The 22,020-nt window shown below is 42.1% G+C and overlaps 1 protein-coding gene and 1 pseudogene across 2 annotated transcripts in view; one reads left to right on the top strand and one right to left on the bottom strand.

The window, feature by feature from the left end:
* SLC16A10 (solute carrier family 16 member 10) overlaps nucleotides 1-19,321 on the bottom strand; it is a 186,106-nt gene extending 166,785 nt beyond the window's left edge. The window contains exon 1 of one of the 2 annotated variants that reach the window (XM_063631128.1): nucleotides 18,725-19,321. In XM_063631128.1, the coding sequence (XP_063487198.1) occupies nucleotides 18,725-19,067 (343 nt within the window). In that variant the 5' untranslated portion in view covers nucleotides 19,068-19,321. The remainder of the gene's footprint in view (nucleotides 1-18,724) is intronic. The other variant, XM_055261459.2, reaches the window with a different exon arrangement.
* Nucleotides 15,483-15,595, top strand: LOC129477592 (uncharacterized; annotated as a pseudogene).
* Nucleotides 19,322-22,020: the final 2,699 nt, after the last annotated feature.

Genomic DNA, 22,020 nt, shown 5'->3' with positions numbered 1-22,020 from the left:
CATGTAACAAATAAACACTAAGTTATAGAACAATATCAAAAACTTACATTGTTCTTTTGATTCCTAACCTTTACTGCTATCAAGTCTCTTCTTGTCTGATGTGTTGGCATGGAATTTAAAAGACTGTATGAATTCTATTTTTCAAACTCTGAGGAGAAAAATGCTTTAATTGGACTTTCCTTTTCTTCCGTTCCCTATAATTGTTAGAAAACATATTTACTAGTCAGCAAGCCAGTACTTCAGTTGACCCGGAAGGCATAACAGCAGACAAATGTGGTCAAAATACCGCCTTACATGCTGACTTTTGCTTTTATACAGATTCTGTAAATGAAATCAAATGATATTAAAAGAGAAACAATTACTGGAAGGGTAAAGGTGTCTTGGCTTACAAAAAACAGCAGATATCTCTTCTTGCACAACTATCAATTCCCTTTCATCCACCCCCTGCTGTTACTGGTTCTTCCTCCAGGGTCACTGCACTTCCAGCACCTTCAGCTGGGCTTCAATCACAAGAGAGCAATTCAGGACCTGAGTCCTGAGAGATCACAGGACAGCACGTGAGTCAACACACACGCCTGCACACAGGCACCATGCCAACCTGCTCAGTCACAACAGTGTTAGACGGATCTGTAGCTCTTTATGCAGTGAAAAGTACTTTGACACTCTCTTGAGTCTCACTGCTCACTGTGTGACAGGTAACTAAGGCAAAACACACTTGTGTGTGGCCAGGTAGCTAGTTATTATCTCAATTAGGACTGACTCCCTTCCTGGCCAGAAAGTGCTATAAAGATGACACCTCCTCCCCTAACAAACCTCAAATATCCATTATGAATGTGCAAAAACAGTCCATATTTCTCAATAAACTGTGCAATATTCCATCCCAGTCCTAGTCAGATAACTTAATTTCACTTATTCTATAATAGTATTATAGTAGCTCTCCTAGATAACTCTTTTAAAGAGTAGAATCTACACTTACTTAAAAGAATTAGCTGTTTTCATTTTGAATTGTGAATGAAGAAGTTGGCTCAGTTACTAAACTCTGTGAATATATAAGATAACATCATCTGCTTGTTGAACAGGTTTTCACCACTGTCAATACTTTAAATTTAAAATACATAAATTAGTTGAAATGACTCTAAGCTATTCTCATAGTCTCTTGGTCTAGAACATCTTAAAAATAAGACTTACAGACCAACTTAATTACATCACAAATGAAAGGAGGAGGAACATGCCAAAAGTCTTCAGCGGTCATGTCAAATTGAAGGGAAAAAAATGACTAAGTCTTAAGACGAAGTTTTGCAAATATCTAAGACAGGGATAGTAAAAATATAATTTTGACCCTTGGGAAGACACAAATCTGAATTAGAGAAATCCAAGGGCTAGAAAGACATTTTAAGGAAGTTCTATTACTTTTTTTTTTTAAGACCAAAGCTAAGAGGTGGCAGCAGCTACAGTGGCCATCTCAGTGCGGCCATACTTTTAAATATAATGATTTCAGTAGAAATGAACTAAATTACCTAGAAGCAGCCCCTGAGTCCACTCAAGGCAGGATTTCTGGGTTTCTATTATGTCATGTTCCTCTTAGAGATATATGTTCTTTCCAAAGCCCCACCACTGGACACAGCGTCACTCTGAGACTCCCAGTTTGCATTTCCAGTTACCTGCCTGACATCGCCCTTGATGTCTTGCTGACCCTCAATGCTCCACATGTCTAAAATGTGAGCCAGCCTTTCCCTGGCAACTCCTTCTCCTCATGCCCCATACCTGTCCACGGCACCATCTGGGCTGTCGACATGATTTTGTGGGGCATGATACAAAATGTATTATAGGTCTCCCTGATCAAAAATTATTAAGACACAGGCACCAGATGTAGGCCTCAATGCTGTTTCCGTGTTCTTCATCACTGTCCACACCCATTCTTTGCTAGAATTCCTGCAGGCTATCCTTTGAAATGCCTCACATCTGTCCCTTCATTCCCATTTCCATGGCTGCCCCTCAAATCTCACTCGGCTTTCGGTCGGGGCTTTGTAATTGGTGTTCCTCCTATTTCTTGCCTCTGCAACCCAGAGATCTTTTTAAAGCACTACTTAGAAACCCTCTTCAGAAATCCTCAGTATCTCCCCATTGCCTCTATTAAATAATGTCCAAGCTTACCTTGGCATTTAGATCTTCCATTCCCCAGCTCCACCATTCTTTTCCAGCCTTATAGTCTATGACCTTTCACTACGTATCCTGGGCCCTAGACAAACCAAACTCCTTGTCATTCACTTAATAAGCCCAATGTGGAGTCAAGTATGAAGAACCTGGGCCACGAAGCTGGAGACTTAAGTTTAAATCCAGCCTCACTAGCCCCACCTAAAACACACACATCATAATTGTTACATGAAAGGATTACTGGATAGATTAAACAAAATAACCTAAAATACATAGTAAACCACAGTCAGAACATTCAGTATTAGAACTGCCTCCTAACCCTTGCCCAGGCCTTATACTCTCACCTCAGATACCCTCTTCTGTTATTCTGAGGAAAGACTCCCAATCTCGTAACACCTAACTCAAAAACTGAAGCCTTCTCTAGTCAGCTCAGTCAGAAGTCATTCTCCCTTCCTCTAAAATCCTGTATCTTGCTTGCACAGCATTTAGCATGTACAGCATATTCTCTCAGAGTTACTTAAGTATATATCATTCTGTTTTCCCTCATGACCTCTCAAGAGCATGGAATAAGTCAAATTTGTTTCTTGTGTGGCTCTTAGTACATATTTTGTGCTCAAAAAATTAAATGGGTGGCTGGGCATGGTGGCTCACATCTATAATCCCAGCACTTTGGGAGGCCAAGGCAGGTGGATCACCTGAGGTCAAGAGTTTGAGACCCACCTGAACAACATGGTGAAATCCCGTTTCTACTAAAAATACAAAAATTAGCCAGGTATAGTGGCATGTGTCTGTAATCCCAGCTACTCGGGAGGCTGAGACAGGAGAATCACTTAAACCCAGGAGGTGGAACTTGCAATGAGCCGAGATGGTGCCATTGCATTCCAGCTTGGGCGACAAGAGCGAAACTCCATCTAAAAAACAACAACAAAAAAATTAAATGGGGAGCTGGGCCCGGTGGTTCACACCTATAATCTCAGCACTTCGGGAGGCTGAGGTAGGCAGATCCTTGAGTCCAAGAGTTTGAGACCAGCCTGGGCAATGTGGCGAAACCCCATCTCTACAAAAAATATGAAAAGTAGCCAGATGTGGTGACATGCACTTGTAGTCCCAGCTACTCGGGAGGCTGAGGTGGGAGGATCACTTGAGCCTGGGAAGTCAAGGCTGCAGTGAGCCATGAGCGTGCAACTGTATGTACTCCAGCATGGGTGACAGAGCGAGACCCTGTCTCATAAAAATAAATAAATAAATAAATGCAAAAAAAATTTTTAACATACCCCAAAATTAATTAATAAAATATTTTCACTGGAATTAGCTCAAGTCCAGACATTGATGCAAGGTGATAGCACTGAAAGAGATTAAGATATGGCTACTCTTGCAGACTTGATACTCTGAAGGATGACATGTCACCTGGAGGAATCACAAAGTCCTCATGCCCAAGTCTCTACATGGTTTATTTCCATTCCTATCCCTGCCCCAAGACAGACCTTGATCAACACCTGGGCTAAGACAGCAGAGGAAACAAGGACATGGCCTACCTGCTAAGATGTGTCAGGTGAGAATCTAAGGCCTAAGATAATCTCAAGCCTTCCTTCATTACCTATGGGAATGAAGTTTTACTCTAATATATTCACTGGTCTATGTCCTCTTGTATTTGCAAATATTATATATAATTGCCAGGTCATTTGCTGCTTTTCTAAAGGGCTCAAAAACTGGGAACACAGTCTTACAAGCACTGAAATATGATTTTAAACTACTTTTTAAAAATATCATTGGTACTTATCAAATTAGCAAATACTAATAAAAATAAAACCAAACATTGGTAGGGTTTTCAGGAAGCCAGCACATCACTGGTGGCACAATAAACTGATTCAAGTTTTCTAAAGAATAATCTCGCAATGTGTAACAGGTGTTATAAAGTTGTTCATACCCTTTGAACCAGTAATCTCACTTTTGGACGTACACCCAAGCAAGCAATCCAAGAGAGGGGAAAAAACCAATTTGTTCAACGACATATACAGATATGCTACTTATGTTGCATAACACTGCCTGCTACTCACTAAACAGAGGAGGCCTGGTTGAGTAACCTAGGGTAGACCAATATGGTAGAACATCACACTTACTGAAACAATTAAGCAGGTGCCTTATGTGATACAGGAAAATGTACCTTAAAAAATGTTTACTGAAAAACAGAAAACAAAAGCAAATATTTACATATAAATGTATAATTCTGCCAGGCCCAGTGGCTAATGCCTATAATCTCAATACTTTGGAAGGCCGAGGCAGGCGGATCACTTGAGACCAGGAGTTTGAGACCAGCCTGGCCAACACGGCGAAACCCCGTCTCTACTAATAATATAAAAATGAGCTGGATATGGTGGCACATTCCTGTAGTCCCAGCTACTTGGGAGGCTGAAGTGGGAGGATGGCCTGAGCCCGAGGTTGAGGTTGCAGTGAGCCGTGATCGTGCCATGGCACTCCAGCGTGAGCAACACAGCAAGACTCTGTCTCAAAAAAAATAATTTATAATTATTTATTTGCAAATCTGGAAACCCAAACCCAAAGTTTTTGTAAGAGAATATTAACATTTAATTAGAAGCAAAACTTGATCTGAACTGACGTGAAGCTACTCGTGGTCTCTATTTAACTCACTTATCCATACATTTTGCTGCAGAAATGTTAATGTATTTGATTATAAGGTACCTGGGACTCTTCTAGGAGTGTCAGAAAATACAGGTGTCTGTACCAGGTTACTTTTTTTTTTAACTCTATTTACTTCAGTAGGGAGCAGGTTACTTTTTTACAATTCAAAAAAATCTAGGCTGGGCACAGTGGCTCAGACCTGTAATGCCAGCACTTTAGGAGGCTGAGGTGAGCAGATTGCTTGAGACAAGGATTTCAAGACCAGCCTGGGCAATAAGGCAAAACCCTGTCTCTACAAAAAATACAAAAATTAGCTACGTGTAGTGGCATGCTCCTGTAGTCCTAGCTACTTGGGAGGCTGAGGTGGGAGGATCACTTGAGCCCAGGAGGTCGAGGCTGCAGTGAGCCATGATCCCACCACTGCACTCCAGCCTGGGTGACAGAATGAGATCCTGTCTCAAAAAAAAGAAAAAAAAAAATACATATATATATATATAGAGAGAGAGAGAGAGAAAGAGAGAGCGAGAGAGAACCCCAAGTTTCAGATAAACGATTCCTATACTGATAGACTATCTATACTGATGATATCTATACATATATAACAACACATACATGTATGTATGTATGTATGTATATATGCATACATGCATCAGTTATAAATTTAGGTAAAAGTGTTAAAGTTTGGCATTCCCTGGCTTTGTTGATAAAACCGCTTAAGGAGAGTGTATTATTTAAGGAAAGCTAACCTCCTTATAATGCTTCATCTGTGGGGGCGAGTAAAAAAAGACAACCGTAGGCCGGGTGCAGTGGCTTATGCCTGTAATCACAGCACTTTGGTAGGCCGAGGCGGATCATGAGGTCAAGATATCAAGACCATCATGGCTAACATGGTGAAACCCCATCTCTACTAAAAATACAAAAATTAGCTGGGCGTGGAGGCACATGCCTGTAATCCTAGCTATTCGGGGAAGCTGAAGCAGGAGAATCGCTTGAATCCGGGAGGCGGAGATTGCAGTGAGCCGAGATCGCACCACTGCACTCCAGCCTGGCAACAAAGCGAGACTCCATCTCAAAAAAAAAAAGACAACTGTAGATAAACCAAATCCAAATCCCCAAATAATTACAGATTCAAAGCCAATAAAACCAAATGTATTACAATTTATTTTTATTTAAATTCAAGTAAACATCTATAGATAATTTCGCAACATTTCTGCAGAAAGTTCAGGCTTCAGATCTATTGAGCATCATTCACAGACACCCATGTATTGAAAGAAGTGATAAACTCTCATGTTTTATAAAGAATCTTCCAGGCGACCCGTAAATAGACTAATCTAAAGTTTAAATCATTAGAAAGTATTACTTTAAATGTAGTAGTTTAAATGAACATTTGAAACATAACCTTTTCTTTGCCCTGCTTTGTCTATGCTGAAAAAAAATAACTTTTTTTTTTTGAGACAGGGTCTTGCTCTGTTGCCCAGGCTGGCGGGCAGTGGAGCAATCTTGGCTCACTGCAGCCTTGACCTCTAGGGCTAGGTGATCCTCCCACCTCAGCCTTTTGAGTAGCTGGGACTACAGGTGCCTGCCACCACGTCCAGCTAATTTTTGTATTTTTAGTAGAAATGGGGTTTCACCATGTTGCCCAGGCTGCTCTAGAACTTCTGGGCTCAAGCAATTCATCTGCCTCGGCCTCCAAAAGTGATGGGATTACAGGCATGAGCCACTCTGCCCAGCCTTAATCATTTTTAATGCAGGTAAAAACCCTCTGAGATTCTGGCCAGCAACAAAATGTGGAACAAATAGCCTATTTGCCCTCCCCTCTCCATACAAAATAGGATTTTTAGATTAGAAATTATTTATCAGCTGAACATGGTGGCTCACACCTATAATCCCAATACTCTGGGAGGCCAAGGCAGGAGGATTGCTTGAGCCCAGGAGTTCAAGACCAGCCTGGGCAACGTGGCGAGACCCCATTTCTACAAAAAAACTTCAAAAATTAGCCAGGTGTAGTGGCACATGCCTGTGGTCCCAGCTACTCGGGAGGCTGAGGCAAGAAAATCTCTTTAGCCCAGGTCAAGGCTGCAGTGAGCTATGTTCATACCCCTACGCTTCAGCCTGGGCAGCAGAGCAGGACCCTGTCTCAAAAATAAATACATACATACATACAAATTATTTATCAACTCTGGATTTAATGTTTTCTATATAATTATGCATAAAAATACAAATATAAGTCTATTATCTCCTCTGACCCTTCTTTATGCCTCACCAGCTCCCCTGCCCCTGCAAAAAATGAACAAGAACTTAATGTGTAGTCACTGGCTGAGACTCAGGTGTTACCACTACATTATAGAGCTCTTAACAATTGTGCATCTGATATTAAACCTTTGTTTTGAACCAACATGAAAATATGGCCAAAGGATCTGATCTTATTAAAAATCAGGTCCTTTTTTCAGTTTGAGCCTATTCCACAGTAACATTTTTCTCTGAGTAGAAGGAGACAAAACATAACACCTACAACTAAAACTCCATACATTTATCATTTATTCCTAAAAAACAACTTACTCTTAAGGGAAGTGCACTTACAGTCAATAACTACATGTCTGGGGTCCTCCTGTCAAAGTTTGAGTGCTACATTACTACAGGACAACAATGACAACTTCCTGCCCCATTCACACTAAAACATCAATTAACTTTGTGGAATGTCGTTGTTTAAACAACCACTGACAAATGTGAACCCTTTGAGATGCTGCCATTTGAAGTTGCAACATAAAGTCAAAACTAATATAAAGGATAATTAAGATGAAAAGGTTTTTATTAATAAAAACAGTCTCCAGACTAACCTACTTGACTTGGCATTAATACTTATCTACACAGAAAAGTCAATAAATATCACCATTTAATGAATAGGTAGTTTTTTATTTTTGTAATATTAAAACACATCTCAAAATTGGTCTTGGATCCAATCTAAATGCAACACAAATATAAATTTTGGCTTTCTGAACACAGGCAGAACACTGCTGATAAAATTTACTCTTTTTAAAAATTTTACTACACTTTTTAATGTTTATTTTGTTTTAATTAAAAGTAGAGACGGGGGTCTCACCATGTTGCCCAGGCTGTTCTTGAACTCCTGGACTCAAGTGATCCTTCCATCTAGGGTTTTCTTTTTTTTTTTTTTGAGACGGAGTTTCACTCTTGTTGCCCAGGCTGGAGTGCGATGGCACGATCTTGGCTCACCGCAACCTCCACCTCCCGGGTTCAAGCAATTCTCCTGCCTCAGCTTCCCGGGTAGCTGAGATTACAGGCATGCACCACCACACCTGGCTAATTTTGCATTTTTAGTAGAGACAGGGTCTCTCCATGTTGGTCAGGCTGGTCTCTAACTAAGGACCTCAAGTGATCCGCCCACCTCAGCCTCCCAAAGTGCTAAGATTACAGGCATGAGCCAGGGCACCTGGCCTCCATCAGGTCTTCAAAGTGCTGGGATTACAGGTATGAGCCACCCCGCCCAGCTGCAATTTACTCTTTAGCAAAAAATAGGTACTAGCTGAACTGCAGACCAATGCATCTTTCCGTAAGTGCAATGGACTTTTATCCATTAATTTAATCATTGACCTTTCATTTAGACTTAACTATCTAAAACATACCTTTAGTTGAATTTAAAACTCCTTTGTGAGTGATTCTTAAGTGGAGGCATTGGAGGAGGAAAGAAGCACAGCTCCCCTCACTCACTAAGAGGCATAGATCAGAAGTTCTAGAGGGGTACATTTACAAATTTTTTTAAAGCACACATTCAATATTATAATTCTGTATTTAAAGAACAAGAAAATAATTCTAATTATATCCACAACATAACTAAAAGTAAAGCTTGGCCAGGCATGGTGGCTCATGCCTATAATCCCAGCACTTTGGGAGGCCGAGGCGGGTGGGTCACCTGAGGTTAGGAGTTTGAGACCAGCCTGACCAACATGGCGAAACCCCACCTCTACTAAAAAATACAAAAAAATTAGCCAGGCATGGTGGTGCACGCCTGTAGTCCCAGCTACTCTGGAGGCTGGGGCACGAAAATCGCTTGAACCCAGGTGGCAGAGGTAGCAGTGAGCCGAGATCATGCCACTGCACTCCAGCTTGGGCGACGGAGAGAGACTCCATCTCCAAAAAAAAGATACAAATAAAAATTTAAAAAATAAAAGCAAAGCTTGACAAAATTTTGGCTGATGGATACAGGGTATGACATTATCTTCTGCCACTCACAAGGAAAGGCAAACTACACTTGGATGTGTGCAACAAAATTCTGAAGTACCATGAGACTTTTACGTTTATCAGGAGGGGACAAAGAGAGTTACAAACACTGTTTTGGGGCCAGGGACAGTGGCTCAAGCCTGTAATCCCAACACTCTGGGAGCCTGAGGTTGGAGGATCACCTGAGCTCAGGCGTTCGAAACCAGCTTGGGCAATATAGAGAGACCCCCCCATCTACAAAAAAATTTTTAAAAATTAGCCAGGTGTGGTGGTATGCGCCTGTTATCCCAGCTGTTCAGGAGGCTGGGGCAGGAGGATCCCTTGAGCCCAAGAGGTTGAGGTTATGGTGAGCCATGATCACATCACTGACTGCACTCCAGTCTGAGCAACAGAGCAAGACCCTGTCTCTTAAAAAAAAAAAAAAAAAAAAGAAAAGAAAGAAAGAAAAAAGAAACACTGCTTTGGTCCACAAAGGAAACACTGCTTTGGTCCATATACAGTATTTCTAATCTGTATTTCATACTTATGCCCAAGATTTAAAATTAGTGAAATGAAAAAAGACTTCTTACTTGAAAATAAGGCAAGCCATTTCTTCATCGACTTTTTTTTAGTTCCTATATGCAAGCTGAGGAATTACTTTTGCTGTTAAAGAAGGCACTTTAACAAAGAGGTATGATCATACACATTTGGCATGTACGTTTGAAAGCACTGCTTTCCTCCATTCCTCCAGCCACTGATAGGCTATCTCTCTTATGTGGTGGGTCTGCACAGTTCCCAGGTGTGCTGGAGTTTCCTGTTCTGAATCTCTGCCAATAAAAACATCCACAGTCCCTGCGTGGGTGGCACCAGGAGAGGCAGGTGCTCAGAACTGTGGTGAGCTGACTGTTCAAGTTATGTTTAGAGTTTAGCTTGTTTTTGTTAAGGTTTGCTTGTTTAATTTGAATATAAGACCAGATTTCTAGCTAGGCGGTGATAACTCTGGAATTCTTTTCCAAAAATGACATCACAGCATTTCTGATGACTTGAGTAGGAGACACTATTGAGAGAATATTCTAAAGAACATGCAAGTAAATATGTAGTAAATAGTTCCAGGTTGGAGACAGGGGTAGGATTCTACTTTCAGGACAACTTTGACATAAGTACAATTTTTTTCCAGCCAAAAAGCTGCTCTTAAGTTCAACTTAATAAAAGTAAATACTGATATCAATCCTAATACTGTGCAAGTTGCAACTTTCTTATCTCTCCATGGAGGTAATGACATATCACAAGGCCACTCTAAAAAATAATGAACATGAAAGCCTTTTCTTTATGGTAATGGAATGTATTATTCCATTTTCATACTGTTATGAAGAAATATCTGAGGCTGGGTAATTTATAAAGAAAAAGAAGTTTAATGGACTCATGGTTCCACATGGCTAGGGAGGCCTCACAATCATGGTGGAAGGTGAAAGAGGAGCAAAGGCATGTCTTACATGGCAACAGGCAACAGAAGGTGTGCAGGGGAACTGCCCTTTATAAACCATCAGATCTCATGAGACTTATTAACTATCACAAGAACAGCACAGGAAAACCTGCCCCCATCCTCCATGATTCAATTACCTCCCACTGGGTAATTACCTCCCTCCCACGACAAGTGTGGATTATAGGAGCTACAATTCAAGATGAGATTTGGGTGGGAACACAGCCAAACCATATCAGAGAATATAAAAATTACCACTTTAACAAATATGGATCATCTTTAAAATGGCTTTCACTGAATGCTTTATTAGAATAGGTTCTCTGTCTACCACTTTAAACATAATTTGTAACTTATTTGAATTTATTCTCAAAACTCCAAAATGTAGCTACCCCCAATATTCCAAGTGCATCAAATATATAACAATTGCATAAAATCACTGTTTGTGTCCCAGGATTGTGACATAAGAATAAAATGGCCAACCATTTCGTCAGAATCTCACAAGGACCAACCATCGCACTGAAGACAGGCGTGGCACACACAAAGGTACAGAGGCAAAAAGCAGCAAGAAAAATTTGGGCCAGTGTAACACCTACAGGTTGGCTAGAACACAAAAACCAATAAGGGAGAGAAGCAGGGGCAAGGCTAGAGGGCCAGGCAAGGGCCAGAGCTTGCAGGCCTTTGGAGTAGGGAGTTTGAAGTTTTCCTAAAAGTAATGAGTGTCACTGGGCATTTAAACAGAAAAATCATATGGTCCAATCTTTTAGAAAAATCACTCAGATGTACAACTGAGGACAAGCAATCCCGTTAAGGGTTTATGACTAACTGTGGCCAACAGTAATGAAGGTGGCCAGGCACAGTAGCTCCCGCCTGTAGTCCCAACACTTTGGGAGGCTGAGGCAGGAGGGTCACTTGAGGCCAGGAGTTTAAGACAAGGCTGAGAAAAATAGCAAGATGCCATCTCCACACAAAAATTTTTTTTAATTAGCCGGCCATGGTGGCACATGCCTGGTGTTGCAGCTACTCAAGAAGCTGAGATAGGAGGATTGCTTGAGCCTAGAAGTTTGAGGCTGCAGTGAGCTATGATCACGCCACTGCACTCCAGCCTGGGGAACACAGTGAGACCCTATCTCAAAAAAAAAAAAAAAAAAAAAAAAAAGTAAATAAAGGCATGAATTAAGACACAGTAGTGAAAGAAAAGTGGGACTGATTTATGAGGCATTAAGAAGGTAAACACAAAAGAACTCTGATTTAACAAAACAGGTAAGGAAGGAAGAGAAATAAGAAGTTAAGATACATTCCAGGTTTCTGACTTAAACAACCAGAGGTGTCATGCACTGAGAATTGAGAAGGAGGAATATGGATTCAGAAGAATGCCGACAAATGGGCTGTCCTTTTTGGTAGTAAGGGAAGGTTGTATGGTGTGGCTGAAAAATGAGTTCACGTTAGTTTAGTATGATGTACCTGTGTACCCAAATGGAACTGTCCAGAAATAGTAAATAAGGGTCTTGAACACAGAGATGAGACTTGGAAATAACAGCCCCAAGACAGTGGATGGAAGAAGGCAGGAAAAGTGAAGCAAGTACATGGCCAGGGACTGAGCCTCAAGGAACTGCAACAAAAACATGTAGCAAATCACATCAAAAGCAGAGTACAATTTATTCTAAAAGACACCTCAAAATCGCTCCTGAAAAAATTTGTTATTAGGTTCTTTCAGCAGTTAATTTTATGAAATTATTAATTTTTAATTCCATGAAAAAACACCACAGGAATCTCACATTGTTGTATTTAATTAGAATTCACTATGTGCGCTATTCAGTCTCGCACTGAATCCAGAAACATCCTGGAAATGAAGTATGAAACGCCCACACCATACTCACTATTATTCCAAAATCCTAGAACCATTTTTATAATCTTCTCACTTATTTTAGCAGGTAGTTTAGATTGGTTTATTGCCATAAATGAGTTCTCTTAGCTTTTCTACCTCTCTTCCAGTGTAAATAACAATCAGGTATTTTTCTTATAGTGAAAGATGTATAGGACCATGAACCAGATTATTTGTTCACTGTAACTAGCTAAACAAAGGACTGTTACTAAAAACTTTTCTAAGATATAGAAATGGCTAGTTATGCAGGCTGCTTTTCCTACTAAACAAAACAAAATCTCTTTAGCATAAAGGCAAAACATAGCAGTTAACTTCTGAACTATAGCCAAAATTTCCTACAATCTAGGTGTCACATACAACTGTACGATGTGGATATCAGTATAACTGTAAATGTGAAAACTTGGTGTGGGGGGAACAATTTCTGAGGAAGCACCAACTGACCTGAAGTTTCAGAGGGGCTAGCAAGACACATGGAGAGGTGCTGCAAGATTCATTCATCCCTAAATGCTACTGAAAACCCTACTTTGTGATTGTAACCATCTAAAAAGAAATCTGTCTCCATACAGGGAGTGTAGAGTTGCGTTAAAGATTATAGCCAAAGAACCTCCCTTTCAGGACCTTTTTGATAATCTACTTCCAAACTACTGAATTTTTAATGTTTTCATTTACACTTTTTTTTTTTTTGAGACAAAGTTTCTCTCTTGTTGCCCAGGCTGAAGTGAAACGGCACAATCTCAAAACAAAACAAACAAAAAGCCCTAGGCTCTTCATTAGTTCCATGGGTTTTCCAGTATCTAGCAGAGTTAAAACAAAGTTGCTCTTTTTTTTTTCTTTTTTTCTTTTTTGAGACGGAGTTTCGCTCTTGTTGCCCATGCTGGAGTACAGTGGCACCATCTCGGCTCACTACAACCTCTGCCTCCCAGGTTCAAGCAATTCTCCTGCCTCAGCCTCCTGAATAGCTGGGACTACAGGCATCCACCACCATGCCCAGCTAAATTTTTGTATTTTTAGTAGAAACGGGGTTTCACCATGTTGGCCAGGCTGGTCTCGAACTCCTGACCTCAGGTGATCCACCTGCCTCGGCCTCCCAAAGTGCTAGGATTAAAGGCATGAGCCACTGCGCCCAGCCCAAAATTGCACTTTCTAAGGAAAAACAATGTTCCACTTAATTGTATTTCTTTGTATTCTTCCCCAGAGTGTCTGATTCCTCTCTATCTAGGCAAGAAGAATGCACATGTGAACAGGTAAAAATTCAACTAAAGAGACAACTCGGCCGGGCGCGGTGGCTCATGCTTGTAATCCCAGCACTTTGGGAGGCCGAGGCAGGCGGATCACGAGGTCAGGAGTTTGAGACCAGCCTGGCCAATATGGTGAAACCCCGTCTCTACTAAAAATACAAAAATTAGCCAGGTGTGGTGGAATGCGCGGGTAGTCCAGCTACTCGGAAGGCTGAGGCAGAATTGCTTGAATCCGGGAGGCAGTGGTTGCAGTGAGCCGAGATGGTGCCACTGCATTCCAGCCTGGGCAACAGAGCGAGACTCTGTCTCAAAAAAAAAAAAAAAAAGAGAGACAACTCAAGCTCAGCTTGCTCCCTCAGACACAGCAGGATGTGTGAGACACTCCTCTGAGTGCCATGTCATTGGCAGCTGGGCACCATAACGGGACTGTGATGCTGTCAGCATTTTTCATTGGTTCTACTGCCCAACTTGGAGTCGGCTTACTTCCCCTTTCCAAAGTCTTAATTTCACCAAGTGAGATTTGTAACCATAGAGAAAGAGGCGTCAAATGCCTTCCCCACCCCCACCCCCACCACCTGTTGAAATGACCTTAGAATTTCAGCCTTTTATAGTAAAACTGAGTCCTGTTATATTGAAAATCCTTCAGGGAAATATTCTACTACTTCTGGTCTGTTATTAATTTGTATCCCACAACAGATCCTAAGCTACTTTGAAACAGCTGACATTTTCTTTTTTTTTTTTTTTTTTTAACGTTTAAACTTTATTTGTAAATTTGCAGAATAGTATTTTTCAGCAGATGGTTTATTTTAGCAAATTCCATCTTCACATTGTGCTGTGCTTTTAGGAGTTCCAGCTGTTAACGAGTATTATTTTTTTTTTTTTCTTTTTTTTTATTATACTTTAGGGTTTTAGGGTACATGTGCACAATGTGCAGTTTTGTTACATATGTATCCATGTGCCATGTTGATTTCCTGCACCCATTAACTCGTCATTTAGCATTAGGTGTATCTCCTAATGCTGTCCCTCCCCCCTCCCCCCACCCCACAACAGTCCCCGGAGTGTGATGTTCCCCTTCCTGTGTCCATGAGTTCTCATTGTTCAATTCCCACCTATGAGTGAGAACACGCGGTGATTGGTTTTTTGTCCTTGCGATAGTTTACTGAGAATGATGTTTTCCAGTTTCATCCATGTCCCTACAAAGGACACGAACTCATCATTTTTTATGGCTGCATGGTATTCCATGGTGTATATGTGCCACATTTTCTTAATCCAGAACAGCTGACATTTTCTCTCTCAGTCATTATCTCCAGTGCCCAGGACAGAGCCCAAAACACAGAGCGTGTTAGATAACCTGGTAAACATTTGTAGAAAGAGAATTAACAATAAGATGTGTAAACTCACTTATACCTTAGTGTGAATGAACTTCTTCAGGCCCTTTCCTGAGAAATTTTGGGTAGATTATACACTGCGTGGGAAGAGTTAACAGAGCCCTGAAGAGAAGTGAGCCTAAGAAAGGCTCCTCCTCAGTTCTGCCTAGAAACATTGTCCTGCTGTGGATCAATCTAAAAGTTCTTCAAAGGAAACCCCAGACTTTTGCTTGAACGGCATATGGAAGTATCTTGTTCTTCTATGGAAGTCTCTCTACCCTTCAGAAATATAGTTCGAGACATTAATAATTTGCAATTGTTTATTCACCACAAAGTAGGACCAATAAAACAGGGACCCTTCTTTCTAATCCCAGAATGCATGGTAGAGCACTCAACCAATCACTAACATTTAAATTAATCAACAACATAAAGAACATCGTATTTGCAGAATGTTATCTAGTCAATGCAATATGATGAATGATTAAAACCCAGCTCCTGGTGCTTGCTTCAGCAGCACTTCGAACAACAATCTACTAAAATTGGAACGACACAGAGAAGATTAGCGTGACCCCTGCACAAGGATGACATGCAAATTCATGAAGCATTCCATATTTTAAATAAATAAATAATTAAAATAAAAATCCCAGCTCTTAGAGTCAGATAAGCCTGGGGTTGAATTCTGGCTCCACTTCTTACTTAAACTCTGTAAGCCTGAGTTGCCATATCTGAAAAGAAAGATATTAACAAAGTCTATCAGAGAATTGTGGTAAGGTTCAAATAGGAACGCATCTAAAGTGCTTAGCCACAGGAAAGTACTCAAGAAATGTGCACCATCATTTGGAGACCTACATTCCATTCCACCGCCACCTCCCTGTATATCCTTAGGCTAGTCACTTGCTATAAAGAAGTAATGGAAACAAGGAGACAGAACTAGCTGTACTCTAACACCAGGATTATTAATCATGAGTACGGTAATAGGAAATAGACCAAAACTTTGAAAAATAAAAGGCTTAAACAAATTCCAGATATTTTTTGGCATGTATTTGAAGCTTGCATATGCTTGATCACAGATGACTCAGCATTCGAATATCAAAGTGAAAAAGCGTGACCAGTTAAACTTAAAGCAGATATTCTCAAATAACAGTGCCTGTGGTAGATGAGGGACTTTATGAAACACCTTTGTGTGTGTGTGTGTGTGTGTGTGTGTGTGTGTGTGTGTGTGTGTGTGTGTGTTGAAGGAAAGAGAAAGGGGTAGGGGACAGGGGAAGAGAGAGAGATCTCAACAATAACTGGCTTAAAGACTATCTTGTAACCATTTTCTCAGCACTAAGTTTAAATCTGTTTTCTTCCTCAGCCCTTAACATCTATCAGTCACATATGTATTACCTAGCACCCAAGTAATGGCCATTGTTCAATCTAGATGCTGTGTTATACAGGGCCATTACAAATGCATAGGGCCATTCTGTAGGAATCAAAGGGCATCCAGAGGCCAGGCTGGTTTTCAGTCCCCACTTACCCCTGAGTTGGGCACCCTTGTGCAATGGCACAATCATATATAGATATACAGCAGTCAGGCAGAGAAACACAAAGATCTTCACACATTTAACTAGCATACCTGTACAACTGTTTATATGATATATACCCACACATACACAAACATGACTGAAAAAGTTGTCAAAGACTAAACTGAGTAAAAAGAAAAAAGATATTCATCAAAATGGAAAACACAAAGTTCCACAGAGTGCAAAAGAAAAACCAGATTCCTTCCATCACTTTCAGCTACCCAGTACTGCGATATTGTAGCCAACTGGAACTTTGGGGACTAGTAGATAGCGACTTTGACACTGCAAAATTCTCATCCCTGGCAAAGCTGTGGTCTCTCTGGCAATTGCTCACTCTCTCTCTCTCAAAACAAAACAAAACAAACCAAAAAAAACACCCACAGACACCAAAGGATCTACTTAACTGAATTTGCAAAAACGATGATAAACAAAAGACTGCTGTTGTCTTGACTGCATTAAAAAATCTGTAATCCCAGGCAGGAATATGGTAAATATTGGAACTAGTCTTTAAATGTTAACTCTGTCAATTCTGCCTTCTTTTGGGGCTTTTCTCTCTCAGACACCCAGTGCTCATATAGAAAAGACACCAAACTATTTTTGTTTGCTATTATATATGCATATCTCCCCTGCTAAACTTTACAATGATTACTTTCCTTAAATGGTAAGGACATGTTACTACATTTTTAACACTTTTTGTACCTAGCTCATTGACCTGCATACCACGGCAGTTTCAATAGCTATTTAAAGAACAGAAATTCCAGGTTAAATATGGTACCGTATTTACATGCATAAAGAGACAGCGTACAAGAATATTCATTGCAGCATTGTTTAGAATGAGTTTGGAAGCAATCTAAATGCCCATCAAAGGGAGAATGCACAGAGTATAATATAGTCAAACAATGCAAACCATTTAAGTTAAAATGGAAAGAATTTGAGTTATCAGTTCACACTGAGGTATTATGTGGATAAGTCACAAACATGATGTGGAATGGAAGAAAAGTAAGTTGCAGAATGATACAAATAGTATAATAGTATTTATATAAGGTTTTAAAACTCTCAGCATAACCTAGCATTACCTTTGTCTTAGAATTTATTACAGTCTTGCCCATTCCTCATATGCATACTAAAGACCTAAGGAATATTCACTCTAAAAATAATAGAAAATCAAGGTTAAAAAAAAAGACTATTAATCATATAAAGTTACCCCAAATGACGGGGAGGGAGGTTGATTTAGTAATGGAAATCACTTAGCCCTTGAAGTCAGTTGATATGTGTTTTATTGCCATTCTACTACCCACCAAGACACTTTCACTGAGCTACAGTTTTCTCACCTAAATGGGATTGACCGTGCTCACCTTGCAGGATAAAGTGAAAGAATTTATGTTAAAGTGTCATGCAGAAGGTCTTAGATTTGTTTTTTGCCTAACCAGCCAAAAAGTCATAATAATGCTCTACAGGGAGAAAACGCTGAATCTGCACCTTTTGTATCTAATTTACTATATGGTTAAAAAAATTGTCAAAAAACACAACAGGAAGAGGGAAGAAGCAACCCTTCACCTTCCTCATCCCAGTCCGTAATGCGGCTGACTCCCGTGTTTTCTACATTTAGCCCAGAGGGCAAAAAAAGCCGAGGAGACGGGAAGGCACGGAACCGTGACTCTTGCAGGACCCCCTTTGGAACTCCAGTGACCTTCGTACAAATCTCTTTCATTCCTCCAAACTCCACCCCCCGTCCCGCCAACATACGCACACCCCTCCGCGGCCAGGGAGGCAGGTGAAGAACTACACAACTGGCGTAGTCACGAAAGAGACCACAAAAATGACAGGGCGATGTCTGGGGTTGAAGGTTCTGGGGTTCTGTTTGTTTTCAAACATTAAAAGAAGGGCTCCTCTGGACTGTGTCTACTCTGCCGAGGGGAAAGGAGGACGACCTCGGCAAGTAAGTTCTGCGACCTGCTTGCAAACACATAGCTCTGCAGCTGGATTCCATATAAAGACGGGCACGCCGAGGCCCCAGAAGCGGCAGGCTCTGTTTGCAACTCGACAGACCCCCCTGCTCGCACCCTTTGGCACGGGGACCCACCGACATGCACACTCGGAGGCAGACACAGCCCACACGCGGGATGCGCTCTGGGGCCCTACGCGGGTCCCCCAGGCTGGCTTCGGCGGGCGCCGCGCCTCACCTGTCTTAAAGACCATCTTGTCATCGTCTTTGGAGCCGAAGGTTTCCAGCATGGACACGAAGAGCACCCCGCAAGCGTTCTGGATGCCGAACACTGACCCGTTGCACCACATGGCCGCCAGCATCACCAGCCAGCCCCAGCCGCCCTCGGGGGGTTCGGGGGGCTCATGGGGCTCCGCGTCCGCCGGCCCCGCCAGCTCCACCTCCACCTTCTCGACAGCCGCCTCGGGGCTGTCCGAGGGTCCCGGGCCGGGCGGCGGAGCGGCCCCCGTGGGCGCGGGGCCGAGCGGCTGCGCCTCGCTCGTGCCCCGCGCGGAGTCCGGCTCCTCCTGGGAGAGCACCATGGCCCGAGGCGGCCCCCTCAGGCACCGGAGAAGCGCGAGGGACGCGAGTTACCAGCGGGCTCCCGGAGGAGCTGCGGGGCTCCTGGCGGGCTAACGAGGCCGAGGCGAGGGCGGCGGAGCCCTGGCGGGCGGGCCGGCGGGCAGCGCGCAGGCGGCCGCGAGGACAGCTGGCGCGCGCGAACGCCTCGGGGATCGACACCAAAGCCTCTAGGTCACAGCCCCGCACCCCCAACTGAGCCCACGGCCAGCCGCCGGTTCTTAAAAGCACCTCCCGCCCCGCCGGCTGGGGGCGTGGCCGGGAGCGGGACGTGCCCCCACAGCCTTCAGATGATTGGGCCTCGGAGAGCGGAGGCGGGGCGCCCCGCGGCGCGCGGCCCCAGGTGCCCGCTGCAGACGCTGTCTGCGCGCGCGTCTGCGACGGGGCCTCCTCCTGCTCAGAGAGGGGCACAGATGTGTGGGTCACCCCGCCTCAAAGCATGAGTAGAAGGGGCGCGTCTCCTAGGTGCGGGCGCGGTGGGCCTTCAGGAGAGCCACACTGGATCTTTAGCCTCAACTCACCGACACAGCGTCACAGTCACACTAACATTGTCTCGATTGTGTTTGTTTTATGTTTTGGCATTCACCTCTCAGTACTAATTATAATATGTAAGATTCGTTATGCCACCTGGCTTCTTAAAGAAGTCATCTGAAGGATCAAAGGCCTTATTTTATTACTTCAGTTCCATTGTCTTGCATTCGTATACAATTTCCTTGTGAATATTTGGCACACCGAAGATGCTTATTTTCAGTCCTCACTGGACTGCAATTCCGAAGTCTTCAACCAACAAACATTTTTAACAGACAGCTAGAAAGCATTACTTTTCAACTACATCACAGTCGTTTTCACTTTAAACAAAAACTAAAACCTGTGTTCAACTCCTCTGTCTCCCTGAAGCATGGAGTGCCATCCTACGTAAAAGAAAGGAAGAGTAACCTGCTATGCAATATTGAGGATGCTTCTTAATTTCTGTTATTCGTATTCTTCACTTCAATCAAAGTTAAAATATGCTAGTTACTTGATGTGCCCACCACTGTGATAGAGTACACAGATGAGTGCGATCGATCACGTTTCTGCCTCTTGTCAGTTCATAAACTGGTAGGAAAAAAGAGTCCTGGGAGAGACTAGGAGGCTCAGATGATGGGTTATAATACATGTACAAAAGAGAGAGGTGAGATAGTCCCTTAAATTCTCTCCAAGCACTGTAGAAGAGCCTCTACAGCAAGCAGGCTTTGGCTGAAGCCCTGATTCATACATACGACTTCAGTGGGTCAAAACAGGAAAAGACATTGCAGGTAGAGAAAATAGCACAGACTAAGGAAAGCAAGTCATGCTTCGTTGTGGAATGGGGAACATAGCTCAAGTGTAATCTGCCTTAGAAATGAGGGTAAAATAGTAAACTAAGGAATAGGCACATAAGTGCACAAAAATGAATGTATGAAGATGTTACCCCAGTATTGCTGGAAATAAGGAAAATTTGGAAGTATAATGTACATTGGTAGAAGACTGATTAAATACTTACTTTATAACCTCCAAAAGTTCTGAAAGTCATCTGTATTTATTGACTTTGAAAGTTGTCCACAACATATTACTGGGCAAAGAAAGCACATCGATTATGTATTTGCATGCACACAAACACACACATATGTAAGAATTATCTACGAGTCAATACTGATGTAAGTAAATGATTAAATAAATAATGAGGAGAGAATAGACAAATCTCTCCTGCAGAAATGTAAATACTTTATGAACATACTCCCTCCCTCATGGAGGTGAAGTACAATGGTTTACTCTTTAAGCGTGGGTATGCATAGTAACTTTCTTCCAAAGAGTATAGGATGGAAAGGGGGAGTGGGGGGAAGAAGTAACTTTAGGGTGCAAAAAATGGCATACTACCTCAACCAGATGATAATGTATCCCTGATATGATGTGATGAAAATGGTACTTTACCTTTGTGGTCTTCCTGCCAAAACCCATAATCCCTGGCTAACCATCAGAAAAACATTAGACAAATCCCAGTCAAGGACAGTCTACAAAATACCCATTAAGTACTTTCATTACTGTAAAGGTCATTACAAACAAGGAAAGTCTGAGAAACTGTCACAGTCAAAAAGAGTCTAATAGGGCTGGGCGTTGTGGCTCAAGCTGGTAATCCCAGCACTTTGGTAGGCCGAGGTGGGCGGATCACTTGAGGTCAGGAGTTCGAGACCAGCCTGGCCAATATGGCGAAACCCCATCTCTACCAAAAATGCAGAAATTAGCCAGGCATAGTGGCATGGGCCTGTAATCCCAGATACTCAAGTGGCTGAGGCAGAGGAATCACTTGAACCCAGAAGGCAGAGGTTGCAGTGAGCTGAGATCGTGCCACCGTACCCCAGCCTGGGTGACAGTGAGACTCCAACTCAATAAAAAAAAAAAGCCTAAGAGACATGATAACTAAATGTAATGTGATATCCTGGATGGATACTGGAACAGAAAAAGGACATTAGATTAAAAGTAAAGAAATATGAACAAAATGTGGGCTTTAGTTAACAATAATGTATCAACATTGGGTCATTAATTGTAACAAATGAGGCAAGGTGTGGTGGCTCAAGCCTGTAATCCCAGCACTTTGGGAGGCTCAGGTGGGAGGATTGCTTGAGGCCAGGAGTTCGAGACCAGCCTGAGCAACATTGCTGAGACCAGCAATCAGGCTGGTCTCGAACTCCTGGCCTCAAGTAACATAAGTAATAATCCATCTCTTTAAAAAAAGAGTGTTTACTTCTAACTACCAATAGGCTATTGAATGGAGCAGAGTTTTAGGTGTCCAAGAAAACTACCTTCTATTTCTATGTCCACATTAATCAATAACTCACATTGTGTTATTGGATTGACCTCATCTTCTCCATCTGAAAATATGAACCTGTTTACTTATAA

The sequence above is a fragment of the Symphalangus syndactylus genome, chromosome 2 (assembly GCF_028878055.3).
Source record: "Symphalangus syndactylus isolate Jambi chromosome 2, NHGRI_mSymSyn1-v2.1_pri, whole genome shotgun sequence".
In the NCBI taxonomy this organism is placed as follows: Eukaryota; Metazoa; Chordata; class Mammalia; order Primates; family Hylobatidae; genus Symphalangus; species Symphalangus syndactylus.
The sequence above is the reverse complement of the archived record's forward strand: the minus strand, read 5'-3'. Positions and strand labels throughout refer to the sequence as shown.